This window comes from Scleropages formosus, chromosome 9 (genome assembly GCF_900964775.1).
Source record: "Scleropages formosus chromosome 9, fSclFor1.1, whole genome shotgun sequence".
Taxonomy (NCBI): domain Eukaryota; kingdom Metazoa; phylum Chordata; class Actinopteri; order Osteoglossiformes; family Osteoglossidae; genus Scleropages; species Scleropages formosus.
In genome coordinates, this window is record NC_041814.1 from 18,204,849 (window position 1) to 18,230,892 (window position 26,044).

The window sequence follows — 26,044 nt, forward strand, 5'->3', positions numbered from 1 at the left end:
TACACTGCTAGATACACTATGGGTCACTAATACATACATCAACACACCAATATTTTCTCTAATAATCAGTGGACGTCATAAACGGCCATCCACTGTTAAACGGACAATTTGTTTGTCAGTGTTTTCTGCACAAACATCGCATCGTACGTGTTTTTTCTTTTTTCTTTTGGCTGTTCGACTGAGAGGCACGAGACCCCACGGGGCGCGCGGAACGCCGGCTCCTCCAATCAGAGCGCAGAGCGCTTCTCCGCACGGACTCCGGCTCCGCGCGTGCCTCCTCATCCTTCCGAGGAAGTGTAAGTGGGGAGTGGGAGTGGAAGTGGGAGTGAGAGGGTGAGGGCTCCCTCCACTAGCTCCTCCTTCACCACTCAGTGTGGTGTAGTTCCTCCTGGTCCTGGAGGAGCGAAAAAACGTCTCAGAGATTCGCAGCAGCACCAGCAGCAGCACCACTGACTCTCTGTCCTCCGTCTCCTTGCCGCCGCGCATCCTCCTCGTCAGCTCATCGCGCCCGTGGAAACAGATGTCTCCCCTGCCTCCGCGGCACTTTCCCTGAGCTTTTCCTCAGTCCGAACCTGAGCTCTGAAGAACTCTTGCTGCGAACATGATGATGATGGGCTTTGCAGCCTGCTTTGCGCGCCGCGGCTGTACGCGCGCGTGGGCGTGTGCGTGGGTGTGGACGCTGCTCCTCGCGCTCGTCCCAGCCACCCAGCAGCAGCAGGACGCGGGCACCGGGGGCGCGGAGGAGATCCCCGAAGGCGCGTCCACGCTGGCCTTCGTGTTCGATGTCACGGGCTCCATGTACGACGACCTGGTGCAGGTGATCGAGGGCGCCTCCAAGATCCTGGAGACGTCGCTGAGCAGACCCAAGAAGACCCTGTACAACTTCGCCCTGGTGCCCTTCCACGATCCAGGTAAGAGGGCAGTGAGGGAAGGAGGGAAGGAGGGGAGGGGGGGTTGGGTCACATCTGGACTGATGCTTACTTTGATCTCCAGTGGCTGCATCTCTGCTCAGAACCAGAACAGTGTGTCACCTACTAGCCCTGCAGTGTGTTCACGAACCCATCCCCCCCCCCCCCCAGACTGTCATCTCTTGCTTTATAAATCTATGACTGATCCTTATGAAACACTGAAGAAGCAAAAGTTGGGTTCCTTTCTTTGTCCACTTTAGTACTATATATGACAAGAGAAAAAATCTCTACATGCACTCTTTTGTTTTCGCTACATTAGTAAATAGGATTATAAGGAGGAAAGTCAGCACAACTCGACGTTGACCGGATTTACCACATTCATCCTCAGATTTAAACACGTGCAGAGCAGAGGAAACGGCAGTGCTTTCGAGCAAACGTACACAGTTCATTCACACAAGGAAGAGGATCTTTGCTCTTTACAAGGTGTGAAATGTGTTGGTTTGTCGACACGCGCTGCCCTGGTGGTATCAAAGCAGTGTGAGCAATGTTACACTGTGACACTGACCCCGTGACACTGATGTTACACCATCACCGTATCCCACGGTCCGAACCATCCACCAAAGTAAAGTCAGTAAGTGCACATGGCAAGCAATCTAAACACCTCACCTATAATGACTTTCTTTTTGTCAAAAATATGGGTTTCTAAACATGATATAGTATCATGCATGAAATACAAGGTTAAAGGCAGCTGCACGGTTAGTCAACCCCTGGTAATGAATTAAAAACGACTTTGTCAGCACATGCATTCATTCACAGAGCTGGCACATTTCTCCAAAGCAATTTTCAGTGTTGGCTTTTATACCAAGTTCTTTACAATGCTTTGCCCATTTGTACAGCTGGGCAGTTTTGCTGGAGCAATTCACAGTAACTCCTTGCTCAGGTCTGTGCTGTGGAAGTTCCTGTCACCAAGACAAATTCCTTGTATGTGTGAACATACTTGGCAATAAAGCTCATTCTGATTCTGATTCTGATTCTGATTCTCAAGGGCATTATAGTATGAGCAGGATTTAAACCTGCGTCCTTCTAGTTGAAGGCAGCGGTCCTAATCCCTATGCTACCGGCTCAACCTTTATTTACAATGATACAGTTAATCCAAAGACATTTGACAATGAGCCTTTTGCCAACCATTTGACTCATTGTTCTCTTAGTGCCCATAGTGCCCAGTCTCATTTGAAAGTGAAAACTTACAATATCCAGTGACCTCCTCAGCACTATCATGAGCTGCTATGAATGACTCTAGGTGGCTCCACTCCATTTGTGGCTAGGCTCTCTTGTTTGTTTGAAGAAAATAGCCTTTTTCTACCTTAGTACTGTACAAAAGAGACTGGCCAAGCCAATTTGATCATATCTGAGTTGAATGATGTCGGTGTTTGTCCCTATATTGCTGTTTACAGGAGGTAGATTCACTCCTTATTGTCCCACATTCCATAGTGTAGAAGGAGAAGCAGAGGTGTGAACAGCTGCCGAGAGAAACACTGGGAGAGCAACGGGGAAGGGAGAACTTGGGTAATCACTGGGCCGCATACTAGGGTCCTCTCGGGAGCAGACACTTACAGAACATATTTCCACACACACACACACACACACACACACACACACACACACACACAAAGCATGTTACTAGGCAGACATATAAATCATGACATATACAAAGCCCGTTTCTGCACATACAGATATATGAAGCATTTTTCCACATAGAGACACAAGCTGAACTTGTCCTGTATGGATGGCCATTATTAAAATAAACGTATCTAATCTTAAAGGAATGTTATAAACTGAATGAATGGTTGTGATTCTACTTACCTACTTGTTTTAACAAATGCAACTTGTGATTCATTTATGTTTACACCTGCACTGCGTCTGTTTTTGTTCTGCACACATAGATTTTCTCTAAATCAACATGTGGTATTGGTAATTATATACCTATTATCTTAGAAGAGAAATTCTGGTTCTCTTTAAATAATCTTTGTAGTAACTAAGAGAGAAGGGGGTGCGGTGGCGCAGTGGGTTGGGCCGCAGTCCTGCTCTCTGGTGGGTCTGGGGTTCGAGTCCCGCTTGGGGTGCCTTGCGGCGGACTGGCGTCCCGTCCTGGGTGTGTCCCCCTCCCTTTCTGGCCTTACGCCCTGTGTTACCGGGTAGGCTCCGGTTCCCTGTGACCCCGTATGGGACAAGCAGTTCTGAAAATGTGTGTGTGTGTAACTAAGAGACACAAGGGGTTCACATACTTCCATCAGTACTGTATATAAAGTATGTTTCTACACACACTGTACCAAATGTATTTTCCATCTATTCCTTGGACCACTTCGGTCTCCTTTGATGAACTGGTATCTGGTTATCGTTTCAAGTCATCCTCGACTGAAAAAAGAGAGAGAAAGGGAGGAGAGAAGTTCCATAGAGGCAACCTTTCAAACGTTTTCTAATTATTATTCCAGATGTTGCGTTTCTTGCTGAAGCCATGTTAAATTCACCATGTTAAATTCCTGAAGCATTTTTATACCATTTTAAGCTGCAGTTGTAACTCTGGCTGTTGTGCAAAGAAAAATGAATACTTTAAGGGGTTCATGCATCAAAGACATGAAGTGATGTGCATCAGTTCTATGTGTCATATGGAATTCGTAAGAGTACATTTCTATTCTGAAATAGTCAAGTGAAGCAGAGACCAATTTTATAAAGCACAGACAAGAAAAGGAATGATGTACCCATGAATATCCCAGATCATATATTTTGACTACCCTTTCTCAAAAAGCCCAGATTTAAGTGACTTAGGTCTCGCAGCATTTATTGCGGTATTGGGATATGAGCTCAATTCATAAGAGATTCACAAAACAGTTGGTTCCAGTGAATCACGTCTAGCTTTAGAATAGCTCCTTGTACTGTTTTATTCTTGTGTTCATGTATTTAATTCTTTCCATATGTTGCCTGGATGCTATATAATAAGTGATGCCAGAAGTACATTATTACACATGCAGTAACTCACATTTCTTATGCCAGAAGATAATTAACAGCATGAATGATCAAAAAATAATCTTTTTCAGTTACAAGACTATAAATGGTTGTTTACTACATGTGCCTTAGCTGAGTTTTTTTTCAGTAAAGGCCTGTCCGTCTTACTAAAGCTTCATATTTCCTGAGGAGCTTGACTTGCAGGAGATGAGAATACATTTTTATCCCTTCCCCATCCCACAGGGTGATAAGGAAGTGCTGCTTGTTTGATTTGGCTCACTTTGAATCAGGAGTACATCCACACTGTATTTACATTGTAAAGTGACCCGGTAAACATGCAGAGGGAAACATGCAGGCTGTCGGTCAGGCCACATCAGAATAAAACTCAAGGGGACTTCTTTTTCCATATGATATTATTTGCAGTGATGCACCATACATTGGAAGTCAGTGTTATTCCTTCTTTGATACCAGGAAACTTAATTTTCTGCTGTATGTGATCAGAGTAGACCAACAGCATGTTACACATATTAAATTTGCTCTTTAGTTGTTGTTTAGGATTTTGGAGATGATCAGAAGTCCCCATCTGCGACATCAGGAAATGACAAAGTATTGTGTTCTCAAAATCTGCGATTAACTTAAAAAACCCGTTTCTATAGTGTACAAATATTGTCTTGTTATTGCTGTTATTATTACTAATTTGATGCTTTTTCCAAGTAGGTTTGCAAGCTAAGCTGTTTATAATGACTTACCCATTTACACAGCTGGGTAATTCTTACTGGTGCAATTCAGGGTAAGTAACTTGCTCAAGGGTACTGAAGCAGGATTCAATTTGTCTGACGTGACATGCAATAGTTACCAACATGTTTTTCCATGGGAAATCTTTAAATAATGTACATGCTTATTAAAACACACACACGCACACACACACACAGAGAAAAGCTACTAGTTTCCTTGTTTTTGTTAAAGAGCTGCATTTTATTACTACTGGTAAAGTAGGTCAGTGTACCATGCTGGGTCAGCAGGAAACTTGTAGGCTCATCAGAGGGCGACTGATGGAAGTTCACACCACTCTGTTCAGGAAATGAGCTCATGCAGTGTGTCCAGTCCCCCTTGTCCCATCACACCGCTGATCTCTTGTCCATTTCAGTAAATGTGACACCCCTGAGCGTTTGTGCAAATTCTTAATGTGCTTAAATCTTCAGTCACTTTCAGAACTGAGCCGTATTTGGAGGATGTCATCTTGAGTGTCATTTTAAGGACAGTGGTGCAGAGTGCAGTGCACTTGGCATGGGATATTTAATCTGTGCAAGGATACATAATGCGACTGGCTGTCAGGCAGTCGGCCGCTTGCAGGAAAGGAGTTTGTTACATTTGGGAAGTTAATAATAGCCTCTGATTCCAAAGCAAATAGATTGGGCCTCTGTCGTAGGAAAATTATTTTGTGTGCGCCTGTGTGTGTGTGTGTGTGTGTGTGAGACTGTCTCCTCTGTGTGTAACAGCTGCCAGGACTGCTTCATCACTGATTTTCAACATTGGTTCAATCAGCTGGTGCTTTTTCAGGACAATTAGTTTAAAGCTCCAAGGAGCCTTTGCTCTTATCCGTCATTTAACCCTCATCTCAGCTCTCTACTCCAAAGATATGTTCAGTACCCTGTATTTAAGTGGTGAAATAAAGCTCTTGGAATGACACGGGAGGTGTTGATAGATGGCCTTTAAAGCAGTATAAGTTCAAAGCCTAAAACGTGCTCCTTTGTCAACTTTTAGGTTTTCTAGGGTTTGTTAGCTTTTTGCCTTGTCAGATTACAAGTGCCATGAAATTATCGTGAACAAAGCTATGACGCTATTATACAGGAATTCAAAGAAAAAGCCCTAAACAGGGATCTGGTGTGGAGTATAATTCTGTGTCTCACATCTTAAATGATGTGGTTATCGTATTAAAATGATCTTTGATTTCAGTGTCTCACTTACTTGTCTTTGGCATCTAGCTTTGAAACATAAATCTTCTCTTTTAATTTCTTTTGAAGAAACATATCCACGAGTTCCCTTTTTCCTTTTCGAATTTCATAATGTTATAATTAAAAAACATGTTGACTGCAGTAACTTGTTTGAGGTCAGCGGACAACACACAATGTCTTCAACCATTTGTCCCAAGTGGGGTTGCAGCAAACCAGAGCCTAACCTGGCAACACAGGGTGCAAGGTTAAGGGGCAGGGGACACACCCACATCTACCACAAGCAGGACTTGAACCCCTAACCCACCACAGCACAAGACCCAGCTAAATCCACTGTGCCACCATGTCCCTCGGATTAGCAGACATAAAAAATATGTATAGTTTCGGAAAAAATGATGTCATAAGCTGAAACTGCTAGGTATGCAGACTAACTATATTGTCTGCTTCAGTGATGTTATGTTAGGATAATGAGAAGCTCTCAACCCTTGTGACTGAATGGTTTTGTGAGGTCATGTTACCCCGGAGGGGATACATAAGAGTCCATACAGATTCCTGAACTTGAAGGTTAAATTGGCCTGTATCATCAAGGGGCTTTGAACATAGAAATGAGTTTCTGTGTGCAGTGTGACATTATTTTTAAGTCCAAATAATGTGAAATTGTTCAGCTGAATGTGTGCGAAGTTGCAATGTTAGCTTCATACATTTGAAATTTCAATCCTTTGAAGCATATTTCCTTTCAACATGAAATCCCATAATGAGCGCTGACGTGTTCCATGTTTGGTCAAGATGCCGAAATTGATGGTAAAGGTGTGAATTTTGTGTTTATGGTTTCATGTAGGTTAGAGAAATGCCTGGGAGATGCTTTGGTACTCGTGGCAGGAGGAGGCTCCCTCTCCACGGAGTTGAGCCATATTGTTTGAATTACTGTGCTGGCCCAGAGGAAGCTGTCAAAGCCATTGGTGGCTGAGATGTTTTTGGTATTTCGCTGAGCAGAAGCTTGGCACCCCCAGGGAGGCTGCATACTGCTGAAACGTTTTCTGAGCCAATGCAAGCACCACAGCACCGGTTCATCCGACTCCCTCCGTCTTCTCCGGGATAGGGTTAGAAGTGGGAGGGATTGCCATGCACTTCACACGGCTGAGTTTTCTTCGATATGCAGCAGAGTCAGGGTTAATGCTTGCAGGGTAATGAGAACGTGCACGGAGGAGATTCACAAGAACAGCAAACAACTGCTCTTTGTCCCCGTCTGTCCCCGTAGTCCCTTACTGGAAGTCCATCCTGTTGATAACAGGTACCGTTCCACTAAGCTTGACGCGTTTTGCCACACTAAACGAGACAGCTAAGTGAACAAAATGCATCAGTGTGAATGTTTCCTGACTGTATGGCCCAGGGAAAAGTTCACCCAAAATAGAGTTTCAACAAAAGAGAGTTTCTTCTGAATCCAAAGATAACAGAGAAGTCGCTAAAACACATTGTTAGCTGCCGCATTGCTGTGCACAGGTCCACCCACCACACTTCTGCCAGGCAACACAACAGAGGTTCTGCATACCTGATGTTAATCACATTTTTTGGAAAAATCAGATCCACATGTATAAGACATACAGTAGATCTACCCAGAGAGCAATCTGATTTGAGTTTAGTGGATGCTGCTACTGAGAGAATTTTTGTCACCTTCTATTTGAATTCAATTATGTATGAAAATGAATGAATGAATCCATTAATATGATTTTAGCATGAATAATGTGTGAAATTAGTGGAAAAAAAAAAATAGCAAAGCCCTAGACTCAATATAACATTTGTGCATGTTAACCTTCTCCAGGCAGACGTTGCAAATTAGCATCAGCTGAAATTAATTCTATAAATATTCATATGGTTATATATTTATGATTCTCTGCACTTAGATACCACTGCACTAGTATTCATTTCTGAGAGGATTAATGGTTTAATAGTCAAATAGTTTATTCTTATGGTTTAAATAATACACTATAAGTTGTCAGACTGGAAGTCAAGGACTGTCTGTATATTTAAGGGCATGTTCACAGCTACGGAAAAAGTGGCAAAAGCTTTGTTACTGTAAACGTGGGCCACAGAACCTAGAAAGGTGCCCTACTTCTGCAGTTAGGCAGCGAAGTTGACACTGGTGCTGCTGAACCAAATGTAGAAGGCAACTTGAACATAGCATTAAATAAGAGAGCCTCATGATGGAGGAGACGGCAGTAATGGTTTGGTACAAGTATTGATCAGGGAGCCCTAAAGAGGCCGGCAGATGCTGCTTGAAGCCTCCTGGTGGAACGCCATCTCCCTTTTGTGCTCTTTGGTCTCTCTGGAAACCAGAGACCTTTAACAAGCAATTCTTGGCCTCCCAGAAATGTTTCCTGGGAAATTCACCTTTGCTTATGTGTTTGACTTCCAGACTTGGAGTTTTGTAAGGTGCTGACTGTGACTTGTGTGTCTTCTGTCACTTCGCCTTGTTATTGACAGCGAAGATTTAACAGCCTGCGGAGGATCAAGTAATGATGGCCTGAAGCTGTTCTCACTGTGTTGGTGTACAACTTGCTTTTTCTGGGTTTTGATGCTTTGATCTGAGTAGTCCCAAGGCATGAGAGCTTTGCAGCAGGAAGATGCCGCACATTGTTGCCTCTTGTGTAACAAACGGGGGCCGAAGTGTATAATGCTGGCTTAATTTCAGCAGTCGTGTTAGACAGCACGCTGCCTTCTTAGTTTTCCGCATGTCTTTGTGTTACCTTTATAACAGCTGGCCTTCAACCGGTGCTGTGATGTCTGCTCCAAACAGTGTATGATCTCCTCTCTCTCTATATGGGCCACTTCTTCAATAAATACTCATGACTGATCTTTCAAAAATGGAGTGAATGTTTATGACATAATTTTTTTCAAAAAACTTTATTTTTAAGAGTATATCATCTGTCTCTTCTGTACAGACACATTTGAAAGAGCATATCAAAGACAGAAGTTTTCAATTTGCATTTTACTGTCATTTGCGTTCTGCTTTTAAACCTCTCCTGCCAAAGTCTGTCGCTTTGTGGTGGGTCATCATTATCCATTTTGTTTACAATTGGTCCCAGCTGTATTCCTGCATTGTTTGTACAGCCAGTTCAGGTTGTGCATGTGTCCAACAGCCAAACAGAGGTTACAGCCTTCAGGGGAATCAAAGTCAAAGTCATCTGTAAGAATAACATAGCCACATAGCCTTGAGTGACATCCTTGCACAGGAATCCTGGGGTTATCTATAGAGCTCATGAGGAATGTTATGACATAAGGAAGAATCTTCTAGAAGAGTGCTTTGGGATGAACAAACTTTGAAAGCAACTGTGAGACTGAATTCAAATATTCCCAAAGTTTAAACTGCTGGAAATCATTGTTATAATGGAATACAGTTTGGGGAATAAGATTTCTAAAACATCAGTTGGCTATGAAAAATTGAAGTGTCTACTGGAAGTAAATAAGAAAAGGTTTCCAATCTGATTAAGCTCTCATCGGGCAATCAGTTTCACTGAAATTGTTGTGGTGTCAGAATGCAGCTCGTGATTTTTCCTCATGAGTCCTGAGAATCGAATCGAAACGCTGCCGAACTTGGTGATGCTAAATTAACCAGTGTACCCAGCACTGACTCACAGTACCGCATCTCTGTAATCAAAGAGGGTATAAGAACTAGAAGGATCGTTGTGGAATCTACAGAGAGCTCCTCTGTCTCCTTAGTTTCTGTTGTGCCATTCTACTGGTTACAGCCATCATGTTCAGTGTTGCCCCCATCATCATCATTGTGTCATTAGTGTATCTTCACTCATCTCCATTATCCAGGAACACCAACACAATTGTAAATACACTCTGAAGTTGGGTTCTTTACTAAACACATTGTTGATTCCTTGCTTATGTATACTGTATTAGAACTTAACTCACCTTAGATTATTCTTATGTGCTCATTTTTTCTCAACATGATTCTATATTTAGTCCTTTGATTTTATAGTTGGAATAACTGGTCAGTACATGCTGGACAAGATTAAAAAAAAGTCTATTAAATCATACTGGTGGGTATTGTTGAAATATGTGGGACAAACCACGTGTGGCTGAAAAAATAAAGAAATCATTCAGATTTTTCATGGGAGTCAGTAATCTTCAGTACAGTTTAGTTGCTCTCCATTTAGTAATTTTTTCTACCCAGCTAACCAGCATGCTGGTAAACTGAGACCATTGCTACTATGACACTGAGTCGTGCTGTCATGAACCTTACCATTCAGCCTGCTTCCTCAAGGCTGTGGCTCCAGACACAGGCCCCTTTCTTGCGTTCACATCCTGAGAAATTGTAACCAGGCTCCTGTAGATCCGCCCTGGGCATATACTGAGTCAGAGACCCTTTGCTTCCTATGGCAACAAACCACCTCTGCTCCCACTTTTTCAAAGGCTCCTCCATTAAACCTATTGTATCGGATACAGCAGTGTATCTGGTATAACGTCAGATGTTCCTTGGTGGTGCTGCAGATAATCCCCCTCTTCAACTGATGCACCCCTCTTTGCTGCCTGACCACTACCTTGAACAGGTCTTTGAAGCACTCCCATGAAAGAAAGATGGTTTTTGGCTATGCTGAACAGGATTAATCTTTCCACTTTGGTTAGGTTACGGCTTCGGAGTTCCACAGCCTCTAGACTTGTTTTGGTCTCGCTTCTTAATACGTAATAAAGTGGTTCAGGACCCTGTGTGTGGCGGAGCGGTGTGGTCTGTACTCCCTTTCATAACAGGCCAACAGTCAGACGGAAGACAAATTGAATGATTGCGGAATGTTAGTGGTGAGGGTCTTATTACTCATTTTTTTTTTTAACTGAACAAATGTCAACCCAAGAGATTCCCTCACAGAGATCAGGCAGAGAGCTCAGTATGCTGCCCATGGGAGTGGTCTGTCACCACAAAGTCTCACTCATCAGTGGTTTATGAAGTCAGAGTAATAACTGGAGCGTAGCGGAACAAAGAGGCATTTCACACAACCTTCTTTCTGGGGTTTAAAATGAATGTGGTTCCTCTGTTTGGGACATGTGGTTTCCATTGGAGCGCAAGATTGCGTTTTATCATTTTATTTCTTTTGTCCTGTGTGACGCCCATCTGTGTAGCGAACTGTAATGTAGGAGTGCGGTGCGTTTAAATGGATTAACGTGACGTGCGGGGTTGTTCTAGATATTATGTTAAAAGTTATATTTTTTTTAAAGGGTAAACAATGTGCATGGCAATGCGTGAACCGTAAACATGTTACCCTGCTCAGAATTAAGGGTATTGAGTCTTAATAAGATATGGTCTGTGGGATAAGCCAGTGGGTCTGAGTTTCTCTTTCCATGTTCATTGTATTACAGTCCACCCCCTCTGACCAGTTGATCTCACCCATCAGAACCGCCCTACTGAATGTCCTTACTTTTTTGCTGTCCTGTGCCACCCAGACAGTACCATAACATCCCCCCAATAGAGGGATGCTGTATTGCAGAAAGTGGTCCATACAGTGCTCTGGAGATCAGGATCAACAAAGCCTCAAGAGAAGGAGCCTAGAGTCTGGCCCGCAGCAACCGGTGATTAATGGCCCTGTCACACTGCTGCGAAGGGGAGAGAGGAATGGAGAAGCAGCTAATTACTGTAAAAGACAGCCCCCTCAGGAGACCCTTACCACTAGGTCAGGAGTGTGTAGTCCCACAATGTGTTACCCTTACAGAACATCGGAAGGAAGCTGGTAATTGCACTGAGTTTTAGGGATTGCTTTCTTAAATGCATGAGTCCAGTAATGCAATTCAACATTTTTGGCCATTGCAAGCATTCAGGATGTCAACAACTTACACATTTCCCAGATTCTTACATTAGCCAGCTGCTTATTTTCCTAACGGGGAGGTATTCTTCCACACACTGAATTCTGTTGAAATGTTGCTACTGATTTTTCCGAAAACAAAAAATAAGAAATAGAGTAAAAATTACACACCAAATCAATGCTTTGGCACCTTTTTCTGTGCTGTTCACTTAAAGATGAGCTTTGGTTAGATGCTACACTGCAAGGAGGAACTTGCCTGTTGGTGTACAGGTCTGTATATTTTTATATTATTAGTTGTGTCACCTCCTTGACAGCAGTGTCTTTTTTTGTTGTACCAGAGGTTCATCAGCAGTGTGGAGAGGCCAGTGCATTGTTCATTGTGGCATCCATTTGTGACATTAACCTTCTTCTGCATGCTTCTCTTTCAAGGACTCAGACATTCAGTGTGAAGACCATTCTGGATGTTCAAGCAGGCTGTGCAACAAATGCTCAGTGATTTATTTTCATATATCATTGAGACATTACTGCTTGCACAGATGAGTGTATCAAGTTAACAAAATTTTGTGAGTTTTAGAATGTTTCATGATTTTTATACCACCTTCTACTGTAGTACCCTTGATCAAGGTACTTATCCTGCATTGCTCCGGTCAAAATTATGCCGATGAATAAATGGGTATACACACACACACACAATGAAATTGCTTGTACCAAGTGGAGTCGCAGTGAACCGGAGCCTAACCCGGCAACACGGGGCACAAGGCTGGAGGGGACACACCCAGGACCGCACGCCAGTCCGTCACAAGGCACCCCAAGCGGGACTCGAACCCCAGACCCACCAGAGAGCGGGACCCAGCCAAACCCGTTGCACCACCGCGTCCAATAAATGGGTAACTAATTGTAATTAATTTAGTGTGCAACATTGTATGTCCATCAGAGAACGGTGTCGGCTAAATGAATAAATAATCAAATAACTAACTAAATAACTTTTATGCTTGTCATTTTTGGGTCAAATCAAATAAACTCTGTTGAGGCACAAATAATGAGACTGAAGGTATCGTACTTTGGATGTATCATGAAAATTTTGGATTCTTTTGTAAAGACAGTAATGCTTGGAAAACTTGGAGAAAAAGAGGTGAACAGCCCCTGGTGGATGCGCTCAGTCAAAGTGACAGTGGACACACCTCTCCAGCCTAAACATGCAAATAGAGGACAGAACATTCCAGTGACACCCTACAGATGTAGTCATCAACTTGATGGCATATAATAACAACAAGAGCACCAGTCTTTTCATGTGGTATACATTTCTTTTTTCACACTTTGCTCTAGATGGTTTCTTGTATAATATAATGGGACAACATTTATCTAATAACAAGGCTGCAACAAGAATCTTTATTCAGATTCACCAAGTAGTAGCATATTGCCTGTGAAATAACGAGTGGTTCCAAACATATTTCTCCTTTGGATATGAACTGTAAGCACTGTAAGGAAAATAAAAGATGATATAAAAAATAGCAGAACAAGGATGACTCCAGCTTCTGCATTATGCCAATAAACCAGGACCAAAATGCTTCCAAAACAAGAAAAAAAATACCTATCAAGAGAAATAAGTGTTCCGGATAGCTCAAGTGCTCATAAATTTAATCTGCTATAGCAGGAAAACTGCTTAGTAATTGAAAAAGGAAGCAATGCTGCTGATTTATGGTGGAAAGGCTCTTATGATAAAAGAAATAAATGAGGGGGTTGGATATGCTTGGAATAAAGCATCATGTCGGAACATCTTGTTAAACGATTGCAAAGGCACCATGCAAGCTTAGTGAAGAATCCTGGGCTCCTGCACAATGAAAGAATATGGGAGCCGTTGAACCCTGAGCTCTGATTTATAGTCGTTTGGCTCCTGTTGAAAAAGTCAAGACCTGTCATTCGTCCTTGTTTGACGAGCCTTAATTTGTCTTTCATTGAGCACTGCAGTGGGGTATTCAGAGTTCAGGACTTCACCCTGAGAGCCAAAACAATTGAAAAGAATGTTCTAGACTGTTAATATGAGCACTTCCACAACCAGATCAACTTTCTCACCTGTGGAATGGGGAAAAACTGGACAGATCTCCTGGACTTCTATACTTTTTTCAATTGTGCTGGATGAGGCGAGACTAACTGTTGCCTTTTCTGAGGAATTTCCTCACGTTCCCCAATCCCTAAAGTGTGGGAAAGGTTGACCCAGTAATGTTTCATTGAAGGATAAAACACAGTAATAGCCATGACCTTTTTGTTTGTAGTACTGGAATTCCCCAGCATCCCTGCCAAGGGCAAAGCACATAAATGTGATTCCCAGTGAATGAGCTTAACCTAATGTCCAAAGCAAAGTTTGGATTGTGCTGGAAGACGGCCTGGTTTGCTTTGCTTCGTCTCCTCCTCCTCCGTTAGTACTTGAGCACTTGTGATTTGCCAAGGCAAGATAATTCAGTGTATTACCACAGACAAATGTTGACAGAAATCAGGATATTTTTTCTTTCCTTCTATCTGTTTAGTCCCTGAGGGGGCCCGGTGGCGCAGTAGGTTGGACCGGGTCCTGCTCTCCGGTGGGTCTGGGGTTCAAGTCCTGCTTGGGGTGCCTTGCAATGGACTGGTGTCCCGTCCTGGGTGTGTCCCCTCCTCTTCCAGCCTTATGCCCTGAGTTGCTGGGTTAGGCTCTGGTTCTCCGCGACCCCATATGGGACAGGCGGTTCAGGAAGTGTGTGTTTAGTCCCTAAGTATTTGATATTTCTATAAAAATTTTCAAAGAAGCTTGAACTCTAGATAAATGCTCTGAACTGATGAATATTTGACATGTTTATCATTGCTTTTTAAAATTTTTCTGGTCAAACTTCTAAGCATTCTTCTACACTTAGTTCAAGCACATGTTTCTGTTTACTCCATTTTTCTGGTCTTTATCGTCTGAAAAAAGTTTCTGTTCTAATCTAGCCTGGCCCAAGTTTAGCTAAAGGTTTAAAGGTGAGCATATTTTCATAATATTTTTGATAACTTTATTCCTACATTGTCTTTATGTACATTTGGTCCGGAGCGTACCCTGGCTCACACGCTATGGTAAGGAAGGCTTTGGAACATCATGACCCTGCATTGAAATGGTTATTGTGAATGGGAAAATAAGGAGCTGCATTTAACTTTTTTGATTCACTTCATTTTACTGAGGTGCTGTTCTTTCAGTGGTTCTGACTTATTTTTAAAGTTTGTTTTTAGCTTTCTACATTCAGTAGTCAAAAAAGTCTGTTACAGTTTCCTTAGCTTTCATTTACTCATTCGAAGTATGGTGGCGCAGTGGGTTGGACTGCAGTCCTGCTCTCCGGTGGATCTGGGGTTCGAGTCCCGCTGGGGGTGCCTTGTGACGGACTGGCATCCCGTCCTGGGTGTGTCCCCTCCCCTTATGCCCTGTGTTGCCAGGTTAGGCTCCGGCGACCCCGTCTGGGACAAGCGGCTCTGAAAATGTGTGTGTGTACTTGTATAAAGCTTTTACTGACTTAAAATTAGTAAGAAATACTAAAAAATACCTGAAAATTACAAGCAAATGTTATGAAGCATTGATTAAATAACATCCAGGACTCTGAGTTACCATTATAAGTGATCTCAACTCAGCATGAAAAATGTCATAAAGTTCCCAAAAGCAGGTTGATGAAACTGCAAACAATACATTTACTGTTTGCCACAGATCCCATCTACGCGTAATTTCACTGCAGGTCCATTTATCTGCGTATTTACACAATGTAGGGATATGCCGCAGCTGCAGTCACAGAAATCATCTTGTAAGCTTTATGAAAGCTTGTAAAATCTGAAAAATATGGTTGTAAATACTAAGCAACTCATCAAAGGAAGCAAAGTCAGCTTGATTAAATGATAATAAAACTCCCAGTGCTGGAGGGAAATGAAACTTTTCAACAGCGCATGAATTCACAGCACAGTTTGCATCATTTTAATCAATGAAAGATGGAAAGAAGAAAGAGCCTACCTGAGCCACAGGGATGATTGGAGTTGAAATGAACTGGTGAAAGGGACGCTTTGATAATGGAACCATCAGCAATCACTACCAGATGCTTCCATTGTTGTTGCATAGTTTAATGAACATCATTAGAAGCATGACATCAGATGCTTTTTATGTAAATTTTCCTTCATGGAATGCAGCTTAACATTTCATACAATTAGTTATTAAGCAGGGGGTGCGGTTGCACAGTGGGTTGGTCCGGGTCCTGCTCTTCGGTGGGTCTGGGGCTCAAGTCCTGCTTGGGGTGCTTTGCGACGGACTGGCGTCCCGTCCTGGGTGTGTCCCCTCCCAACCCCGCCTTGTGCCCTGTGTTGCCAAGTAGGCTCCGGTTCCCCGCGACCCCGTTGGAACAAGCGGTTCAGAAAATGTGTGTGTGTGTGTGTGTGTGTGTGTAGTTATTAAGCATTATTTAAATCACATGAAGAGAAGAACTGAATGGACCGAAAAATATTTTTAAGGTCCTCTCATACATTTTTGCTTTTGAATCTCAATATACATACAGTATTTATTTTTTTTACATGAAACAAGCTGCTAAATAGAATCATTTTCATTAGTAGAACAGCTGACTGAAACCTAAATATGGATGTTATCTTTTTTTTTTAACAGAGGTGATTTTTTTGGAGGACAAATTTATGTGACTTTTGCAGAAGTGATCAACTGCTGTAGTCATTTTAATAAACCACTGAAGGATGACAATGGCTGCTTCTTTGGGGCTGTCAGTCAACCCCCCTGGAGAAATAATAGGTCTCATTTGCTTGGACACACATGCCTCATAGGAGTGGGTGTCTGGCAGTCTATGAGGATTACACACTCTCACACACACACATTTTCTGAACCGCTTGTTCCATTTGGGGTCATGGGGAGCCAGAGCCTAACCTGGAAACACAGGGCATAAGGCTGGAGGGGGAGGGGACACACCCAGGGCGGGACACCAGTCTGTCTCAAGGCACCCCAAGCAGGACTTGAACCCCAGACCCACTAGAGAGCAGGACTCAGTCCAACCCACTGCGCCACCGCACCCTCCATTCTATGAGGATCATGTAGGGTAAAATTAAATCTGCACCGCTAGAGAACCATTATCGTGACCAGATGAAGTGCAAATGAGTGTTTTGTTATCATGCTGTGTAAATGCCATGCAGTAGAATTGGTAATGATTCCCGTGTGTAAGTGCACTGTCAGCTGAACTCAGGTACTTACATGTAAACTCCAGTATCCTCTGTAATGTGCCAGAGCAAATGTTTCCCAGGGCTGAAAGTGTTCTGAAAAAAATATTAATTTCAATGAAGTCATTGGTTTAAAAATAACATTGATTTTAGATACAGCTCATTATAATTTTTCCCTTTTGTTTTTTTGTAGAAATTGGACCAGTTACAATCACCACAGATCCAAAGAAGTTCCAGTATGAGCTCAGAGAGCTTTATGTCCAGGTAAAGTATTGAGAGTATCACATAAATGGATGTGATATGAAGAGACCTTTGGAGACCTAGTTGTGCATATATAATTCACCTGATTAATTTTGAACATAATTACAAATACAGAACTGAGAGATCTCATGAGTAAAAAGTGACAAAATATTTTGTGATCCTATTAATATGGCAATGTATGGAAGTTTTCAAAAGGTTCCCAAAAGGTTTCATAAGGTTCCCAAAGTGGACTGCTGTAGTGTGATTTTTTTTTTTTTAACTTTCAACAATGGGAAGGTTTTTTGAGTAAGGGAAGCATTAGTTTTACAACAGTATTGCAAGCAATTCAGCCACTGCGCAGGAAGGGAACATCTTTGGCATGTGTTGTGTTTCATGCAACAGAGCACCTCCTCAGAGAGCTTACTTCCTCTGCCTCTCGCATGTGTAACCCCCTTCACCTTCTCACAGCTTGCTGCTTTTGGAGGGTTCTGCTAAATAAAAGACATTCAGTCCCCCATGAGCAGGAACTTTAAATTTCCAAACTGTTTGCAAAATTCAAAAGGCGCCGTCTGCAAGGCAGTGTCGACACACAGCTCCGTGTGCAATGTTGACATGTCTGCTTGCTAATAAGATATGGAGACCTGTTGTCCTTGGGTGATCGTAGGGAGAACATGAGGGTGATGATTCGACTTTCTGGTGCCTTGGGGTTTTAGAACATTACTCTGCAGAGATTAGTGCTGCTGGGGGGAGGTTGGTGGGTGGGATTTGGGAAAGGAACACAGAGCTGCTCACATTCCATTCCTTCTGGAGGAAACAAAGATAGGACACTTCCAGATGTGCATGGCCACTTGGCCCCAAGCCATCTTGAACCCCACCACACATCTCCAGGTATGCTGGGAGAAGATCATTTCCTTAGTCCTGGGGGCTTTCTTGTAGCACTACGGAACTGCACTGTGCTAAACTGCACAACCACTTAATCAATCAGTGAGAATTCCCTTATTGAGACTTACAGGTCTGACCTCATACCACTGCTCACTATTACTTCTGTTTAATGTCAAATGTGGAAATAGTTTGATTTTAAGATGCTGAACAGCTCCATGATGAAATGTTTGCGGTGTTACAAGAAATATGTAGGGTTGGATCTATAGTACATTTTTATTTTCTCCCAGGGAGGAGGAGATTGTCCAGAGATGAGCATTGGAGCAATAAAGATTGCTCTTGAGATCTCCCTCCCAGGGTCCTTTATCTACGTCTTCACCGATGCCCGATCTAAAGACTACAAACTCACGCATGAAGTCTTGCAGCTCATCCAACAGAAACAGTCACAGGTAACGCTACGTCTATGCACGGTCCAACCACTGTAGTTGGGTTTCATGCTTTACATAGTCAATCAGTAATTATGTGTTGTCCAGGTTGTGTTTGTGCTGACCGGTGACTGTGATGATCGAGGCCACATCGGCTACAAGGTGTACGAGGAGATTGCTTCCACAAGCTCAGGGCAGGTCTTTCATCTGGATAAGAAGCAGGTCAATGAGGTAAGTTACCTTTTGTTATTGGTCTCTCAAGAGTTTTGTATTATTTTTTCACAGATCACTGACATTCATACAAACATGGTTTCTCTTCCATACCCAGCTCACATTTCTAAGTTTCCAGACTTGTTGAAATTGTGTTTATGTTTTGATACACTGTGTAGGTGGACCTAATGCATGTTTACCCCCAGTTTATACTGTAAAGTGATTAGGGCAGTGATTACTGTTTATCAATACAGAGTTTGTTATACAGCAGAAAATATGATCTTTGTTGTTTTCTAAAGGTTTTCTGTTGTCTGCATCACCATCAAGCTGTACAACTTCACTAGAAGCAATCTGTTTTAAGTTCCCATCATGAGTACAAACTGAAATACAGAAAGTTACTTAATTGCTCCCTCCACTTACTGGTGTGCTAATATCTCAAAAAAGGGTAAAAATACACATGTAAAAATACAGCCTCGAGTGATTTGTGCACAGGTTTAGAAATTAATACCCTATGCTTAAGTTGAAATAACCCATCCGAGAGTTGAGGAACGTATTTTAGAAGGAATTAAGGGACTGACCATTTAGCCTGAAATTTCCCAGAAGCTATTTAGCTATTATGTTATTGTTTCTGAGCAGGTGATTCAGCCTCACATATGCTGATATATGTGTATTTATACAACATTTAATATGTTATGTTTTTCACAGTTACTAATGTTAACTGTTTGAGAACTTTTAATTATTTCCTGCACAGTGAAATTGACAGTTTAGTTACGAGAGATGAATGTAAATTCTGTGGTGGGTTTAAGCAGACACGGGTTAAATGAAATCATTTAACTGTACATGTTTATGCTGTATTTGACAGTTTGTAACACAGTCTCAGACCACTAATGACAAAAGTTCCACTACATTCTTCAGAGTCATACTATAGCCACTGGTTTGGAGTTTTGTGGAGAAGGATTCATACTGCAGCAGAATAATGACCCTAATCATACCTTCAAGCTTTGCATGAACTACTAGGGAGTACTGTCATAGACTTTCCTCTACAGTAACCTGACCTCAATCCCGTGGAACATTTATGAGACACATGAAGACTGAGAAAGTCAAGCATTCAGTAACATCATGAGATGCTCTTTGGAACATTTTCAGATCATGCCGGGATAACGTGGGTTATCCGGTTTTGTGCAAACCATGCCAGTTTCAGTGCACACTGTCATTAAAGCAATAGGGGGCGATACCAAATCCTAAGAAATTCTGAAATTTTTTAAAATTTCTACATTTCACTGGAATTGTTATGCTGATGATATGACTTATAATGAAAAATTTTGTACTAAATTAGAAAGTAATGCAAAATAGAAACATTTTCATTGGTGGACTCTACTGTATGTACATAAATACATTTACTCATTTAGCTAATACTTTTCTCAACTTACAGCTTTAAGCTAACTGCAAACATTTATACAACTAGGTAATTTTTCTGAACCAATTTAGATGTCAAGAGTACCTTGCTCAAGGGTACTACAGCAGTAGGTAAGATTCAAAGCCGCAACCTTTGGATCCATAAGCAGCACCTCCAGCCAACTAAAGAGAATGAATTTCACTAAACATTCCTACTTTAATCTGCCATTGAAAATTTTTTTTAAAGAAATTCTTATGTATTCAGGGGGGCGCGGTGGTGCAGCAGGTTTGGCCCGGGCCTGCTCTCTGGTGGGTCTGAGGTTCGAGTCCTGCTTGAGGTGTCTTGTCCTGGGTGTGTCTCCTCCCCCTCCAGCCTTGCACCCTGCATTGCTGGGTTAGCCTCAGGCTTGCCGTGACCCTGCTCGAGACAAGCGGTTTCAGTCAATGTGTGTGTGTGTGTGTGTGTGTGTGCTTATGTATTCACCACGGCATATATATATGAGTGAAAATTCCTGATGCAAGCAGCCATTTTCTTTGTGGAGGAGGAAGGACCCCAGAAGCACAGAGGAATGGTTCCCATATGGTGGGGAACATACAGATATCTCCATTCTTCAGTGTTCTGCACCTGGGGTTCCCTCACATGACCCTCCCAGACAAAGACATGCAAATCTTTTGTGCAGCTTCTGGCATTTAAGTGGTTAACAGCCAACACTCAGTGGGTGTGGGGGTTATGGAGGGGTCATGTGGTTAAAAAAAAAAACAGAAGCAGAAGCTGAAAATGTGCACATTGTCCAGAAATCCACACAGATTCAAGATATTACGTTACAGGCAGGACCCAGGAGGGTTAAGCATTGCTGCAGTCAACCATTTGTTCGCAGAAGTTCTCATAATGCTCCATGGGACTTACAGGCTTGCAGCTTAAATTGACGGGATGTGTAATCCTAGGTAAAAATTCATACATTTCATAGGTATGGAACTGTCCATAGTTCCACATTCCCTTTTTCCTGGCGACATTGTGTGCTCGCTCAGAGATGGCTGAGGGCAAGTTAGCCCAGTTCTGATCACAGTGCCTTGTTCTGTACTGCCAACCAGGCACTGGCCCTGTGGAGTTTACACAGCACACAGCCATGCTCAGTTTACCTGTTGTGAGTCTTTAGATTTGAAGGCCAGTGTACCGTACTGATTAATAAGTAATTTATAAAAGAAGATGTAATTACATTACCTTAACTGTACTGTTACAGCACCAGTCAAAAGTATGAGTACACATGCTGAAACATTTTAACTGAATGCCTTGTGATTATGAAACTATCGTTACGGCAACAGGCGGTTGTTTTAAGGAATCTGAAATTCAGAGAAAAAAGGTTTTCAGTTTTTTTTTTTATTATTCTCAAATTTTACAGAAGAAAAAGCATTGTGGTTAAAGCTGCTGCCTTGCACTAAAAGGGCGTTTTAAGGACACGTTTGAATCCCACCTCTTGCTGTAGTGTCTTTGAAGGAGTGACTAATTAACCAGCGTTTAGCGGATGCCTGTGTTCAAGGAAACTTATAGTGATAGATGCACTGCACAATACTACCTTCACTCATTTCTACTTTAGAGCAATGCCACACAGTCACATATAGTACACCAAAGACAATTTAGTCACAAATTCACTTGAAACACGTCTTTGGATTTTAACCCACATCCAGATGCACAGGCCATATGTTGTGAGGCACCAGTTCTAGCCACTGTGAAAATGTGCCCTGAATTACCCCAGTAAAAATTTCACAGCTGTACGAATGGGTAAATAATTGTAAATAGGTTAACACTGTAAGCTGCTTTTTAGAAACAGTGTCCATAAAATGAATACGCAGACTAACAAAATTTGTACAGCATAAAATGTTTTCAGGTATGCAATAAACTAGTTTCCAACAAATGTGCTCTAATGTATGACTGGTAGTGTACATCTACTTTGGTCGCAGACAGGGATGCAAGGAAGACCACAATGTGGGTCACCAGTGATCTGAGATGAGACTGATAGGTACCAGTTACCAGGCATTACTGAAATGAGATGTAGTGATCTGTAGAATTTCAGCAGTGTGAGGAGGGAACTGGACAAGAAATGTTCTATTTCAGCTTTGTTTTTATGGTTTCCCAGGTTTTCGTTGAACTGTAACGTGTGCAATTCCAAACCACTCACAAACACATATATTTAATTTTGCTGGAAATTTGTTTAGGTCAAAATTAAATCCTTTTCTGGTTACTTTAATGAGAAATTTTGTTTGATTCCAGATGCACACAACATTCTTGTAGCAGTAGATCATTTAGTGGTGTACAGGCTAAATGAGGTGATTTTTCTTCCACTGTAGGTTCTGAAATGGGTGGAAGAGGCTGTACAATCATCCAAGGTCCACCTGCTGTCTACAGACCACTACACTGGTGTGTCCAATACATGGCAGATCCCTTTTGACCCCAGTCTGAAGGAGGTCACGGTAGCCTTGAGCGGCCCTGCACCGGACATCGAGATCCGGGACCCGCAGGGTAGGCTGTTGAGCACACATGTTGTGTTCTTCTCACATTGTCTTTTTTCTTCACTTTTGTATCATGCAGTAGCACTTGGCCACACGGTGAGAAATTGCTTAGTGACGACTTACAGAATCATAACACAGCTCCGGGGATTGATGTGTATTTGCAGGAAGACTAATAGAAAAGACCAGGGGTCTGAATGAACTCCTGCACATTCCCAACTCTGCTAAGATTGTCAATATCAAGGATCCTGCCCCTGGCATGTGGTCCATTAAGGTAAGTAGCATATTTCTGGTGTTCTTCAAACACTTTTTAAAATTCTCAGCCCTTGAGAAAGGCTTCTTTAACCATTTTAATAATATAGAACTGTGACTAAAATTCTGATGTTAAATAAGCTAAACCTGAAGAACATACAACAGGATGATGCAGTTCATCAAACTCTTGCTTTGCCTGGTCAGTTCTGATGTGCTGTGACATTTATTTGAAGGCATCCTTCCTGTTAAAGTGCCACTGGAGGGAATGACATACTTGCTTGCATGATTTGCGTAGCCAAGGCCTGGTGTGTGCTGTGACAGCAGGGTCCTGACCCTTCTTAGAATCTGGAACCAAACTTGACTGAAGAAATATTCCTACCAAAACAACCTGGTGATCACTTTGATATTTCAGGACCTTGTACAGTTCAGGCGACTGCAAGATGTGTATCGTGCAGCTTGGGTACTGACAACTGTTGTTGTGCCAGCTGTGGCTAAAAGAAGGGTTTTCCCCGACAAATCAACTGTAAAGACTCCAGGATCCAGACTTCAAACTGTTTGATTCAGTCATGGAAAGAAGGCCTTCTTTGTTTTGAAAAGTAAACTATGTTTACTGTGTGAATAAGCTGTTTATTTACTCGGAATAACTGTGTTTGGTTGCATAGTGAACCAGGATTTTTGTATTGCCCTTATTTTCCAGTGAAATCTGAAGAAAGTTGTTTCTGTGGCCTCCGATAAACATGGGGCTGTAAAATGCACAGCGTTTACCTCGTATGCGGCATTCGTCTGCCATGCTGCACTGTTGTACGCTGACCTCAGGATGCACTAAGCCAGACATTCCTGGAGTATTATTGAGTAGCGCCTGGGAATGGGCCCAGTGATAATACAGGCGTGCTGCTCCGCACAAACGCCTGTTATTACTTCTGCTAACAGAGGACACAAAACACACCGGTGTTTCACCACTCCATTTCTGTGGCTTGTGTCTGTTCGAGTGCCTCATTTTTCAAGGTTTCTGTCAAAATATTACAAGTGGACAACTTTATTTTTTTCCTCTCGAATGCCTCGCAGTCCGACATTAGTGAGAAATTATGTTGTTATTGTGTGTTCCTCCAGTGAGCAGAGCCAAGGATCAGAAGGAATGCAAACTTTTTAGTACATATCTAGGAGAAAAAAGCCACCTTCCCAGGCGACAACCAGAATTATTCTGAAAAGTTGCAACGTGTAGCGGGTTTTACTTGTAAACATCACCACAAATGAGAGATTTTACTTTAACTGTGATAGTCATCAGCTCTGTGTGAACATATTTGATCCGTTTTTAATCTTGTTATAATTGGGCTTAGTAGTAAATGTCTCTGTGCCACTCCACCCCTGCTGTCTGATTTCTTCTACAGCTGTCCAGAACATGATTTTCTCTCCAGTCTGCCAAATATCTAAATGTACATTGCAGTTAAGGGCAGCTGGTAGCGTAATGTTTGAAGTTACTGCCTTTGCATCCAAAGGTTGCAGGTTTGATCCCCACCTCTGGTTACAGTATCCTCGAGCAAGATACTTCCTGCAAAATGCTCCTGTCAAGTTATCCAGCTGCATAAATGGGTAAATAATTAGAATTGTGTAACTGTGACCTTAATATAGTTACATCTCAGAAAAAAGTACAATGCACCACTACCATTGAAATGGATATGTACAGAACCCGTCAAAAGTTTGAATGGTGTTTTGCTGGAGGCATTCAGTTTAATTTTCGTAGCTCTAACATTCAATTCAATTTATTTTTATAGAGCACTCTTCTCACGCAGTGACACAGAGCACTTGAACACAGGCATAAGGCAAAGAAACAAATACATCAGAACAAAGAAACAAAGAAGACAGTTGACTACAGACTAGTGCTTTTATAAAGCTATAAATACGCCTATTGGCCACGGAGGAAAGGAACAAAAACTCCCAACTGAAAGTCGAGGGAGAAAAAAAACCTCTGGGGGTCCAAGTGCCAGTAGCTGCGCACCCCTCCTGGGCATTGTAGATTAAATAAGAATTATAAGACAGTTTACAGGTAATAATAGCATTGTTGTTATATGATAACTTGATTTCCCAGTTCAGCAAGGTACATCTCGTCCATCATGGTGGTTGGTCATTATCTTCAGTCAGCATGGGGTGCTTCTGTAACGACTGGCCGGCCTCCTCGGGTCTTATTTACATTTAAATTACATTTATTTTTTTATTGTACGGAACAATGCTCAACAAGAAAAAAATTGTTAGTAATTTATCATGTAAAAAAAATATGTTTTGGTCCAGAGGTGGGAAAAACAGAAACGCAGCTAAGTGGAATTAATTTTGTGGTGATATGCCCGAGTGAACATGGAAGTCCTTAGTTTGGTTTTGAAAACCGAGACAGGCGATCCATTTCTGACAGTAACTGGTAGATGATTCCTCAGTTTAGGTGCCTTGTAGCTAAAGGCATGACCTCCTACTGAGGTCTTATTGGTCACGGGTACTTCAAGGTAACCCCCATCCAGTGAACAAAGATATTGTCCTGGGATGTAAGAATCAATAATCTCACAAAGATAAGCCGGAGCAATGCCGCGTACTCTCTTATAGGTCGGAAGTAGGATTTTATAATGAACTCTTAGTGTAACCAGGAGCCAATGCAGTGATTTCGGTACCAGTGTTATATGGTCATACTTCTGAGTTCTAGTGACAGTTCTCGCAGCAGCATTTTGTACCAACTGTAGCCTGGATACAATCTGGTATGGACAACCCAATAATAAAGCATTACAATACTCCAGCCTGCTTGAAACATTTACATTTATTCATTTAGTAGATGCTTTTCTCCCAAGTGATGTACATCTCCTAGAAAAAATACAATTTGTGCATTACCTTAGGAGAAAGAGACATAGCTGCAGATGTGTGATTCTTAGGTACAATTAGTTTGTTTCCTTCACCGTATGCACTGACCTTCATGACGCAAGTAGTAGTATAAAACTTTACCCAAATATTGCTGATTCCTAATCACCTTCCTAGTAGTTTCTTTTTTTTTTTTTGGAGATACATGTAAACATTTATGTTACATTGCAGGAGTGGCTCTGTAAAGGATTGATCTGAGCATAAGAGATCATGGGCGAAGTGAGTCTGGAAGAGATGAGTTTTAAGACCGTTTTTAAATGTGGACAGAGATTCAGCAGTTCTGAGCGAGAAGGGTAGGTTGTTCCACCACAACGGAGCCAGAACCAAGAACCTCTGTGCTTTACCTTCCGTGCATGAGACCACCGAGCGGGCAGATATGGAAGAGTATA

At 42.1% G+C, this 26,044-nt stretch overlaps 1 protein-coding gene across 1 annotated transcript in view; it reads left to right on the top strand.

Annotated features, from left to right (window-relative positions):
* Positions 1-387: 387 nt before the first annotated feature.
* Positions 388-26,044, top strand: part of hmcn1 (hemicentin 1) — a 95,259-nt gene continuing 69,602 nt past the window's right edge. The window contains exons 1-6 of the mRNA XM_018754230.2: positions 388-911; positions 17,048-17,118; positions 18,264-18,422; positions 18,507-18,629; positions 22,350-22,521; positions 22,676-22,782. Coding sequence (XP_018609746.2) covers positions 602-911; positions 17,048-17,118; positions 18,264-18,422; positions 18,507-18,629; positions 22,350-22,521; positions 22,676-22,782 — 942 coding nt within the window. The 5' untranslated portion in view covers positions 388-601. The remainder of the gene's footprint in view (positions 912-17,047; positions 17,119-18,263; positions 18,423-18,506; positions 18,630-22,349; positions 22,522-22,675; positions 22,783-26,044) is intronic.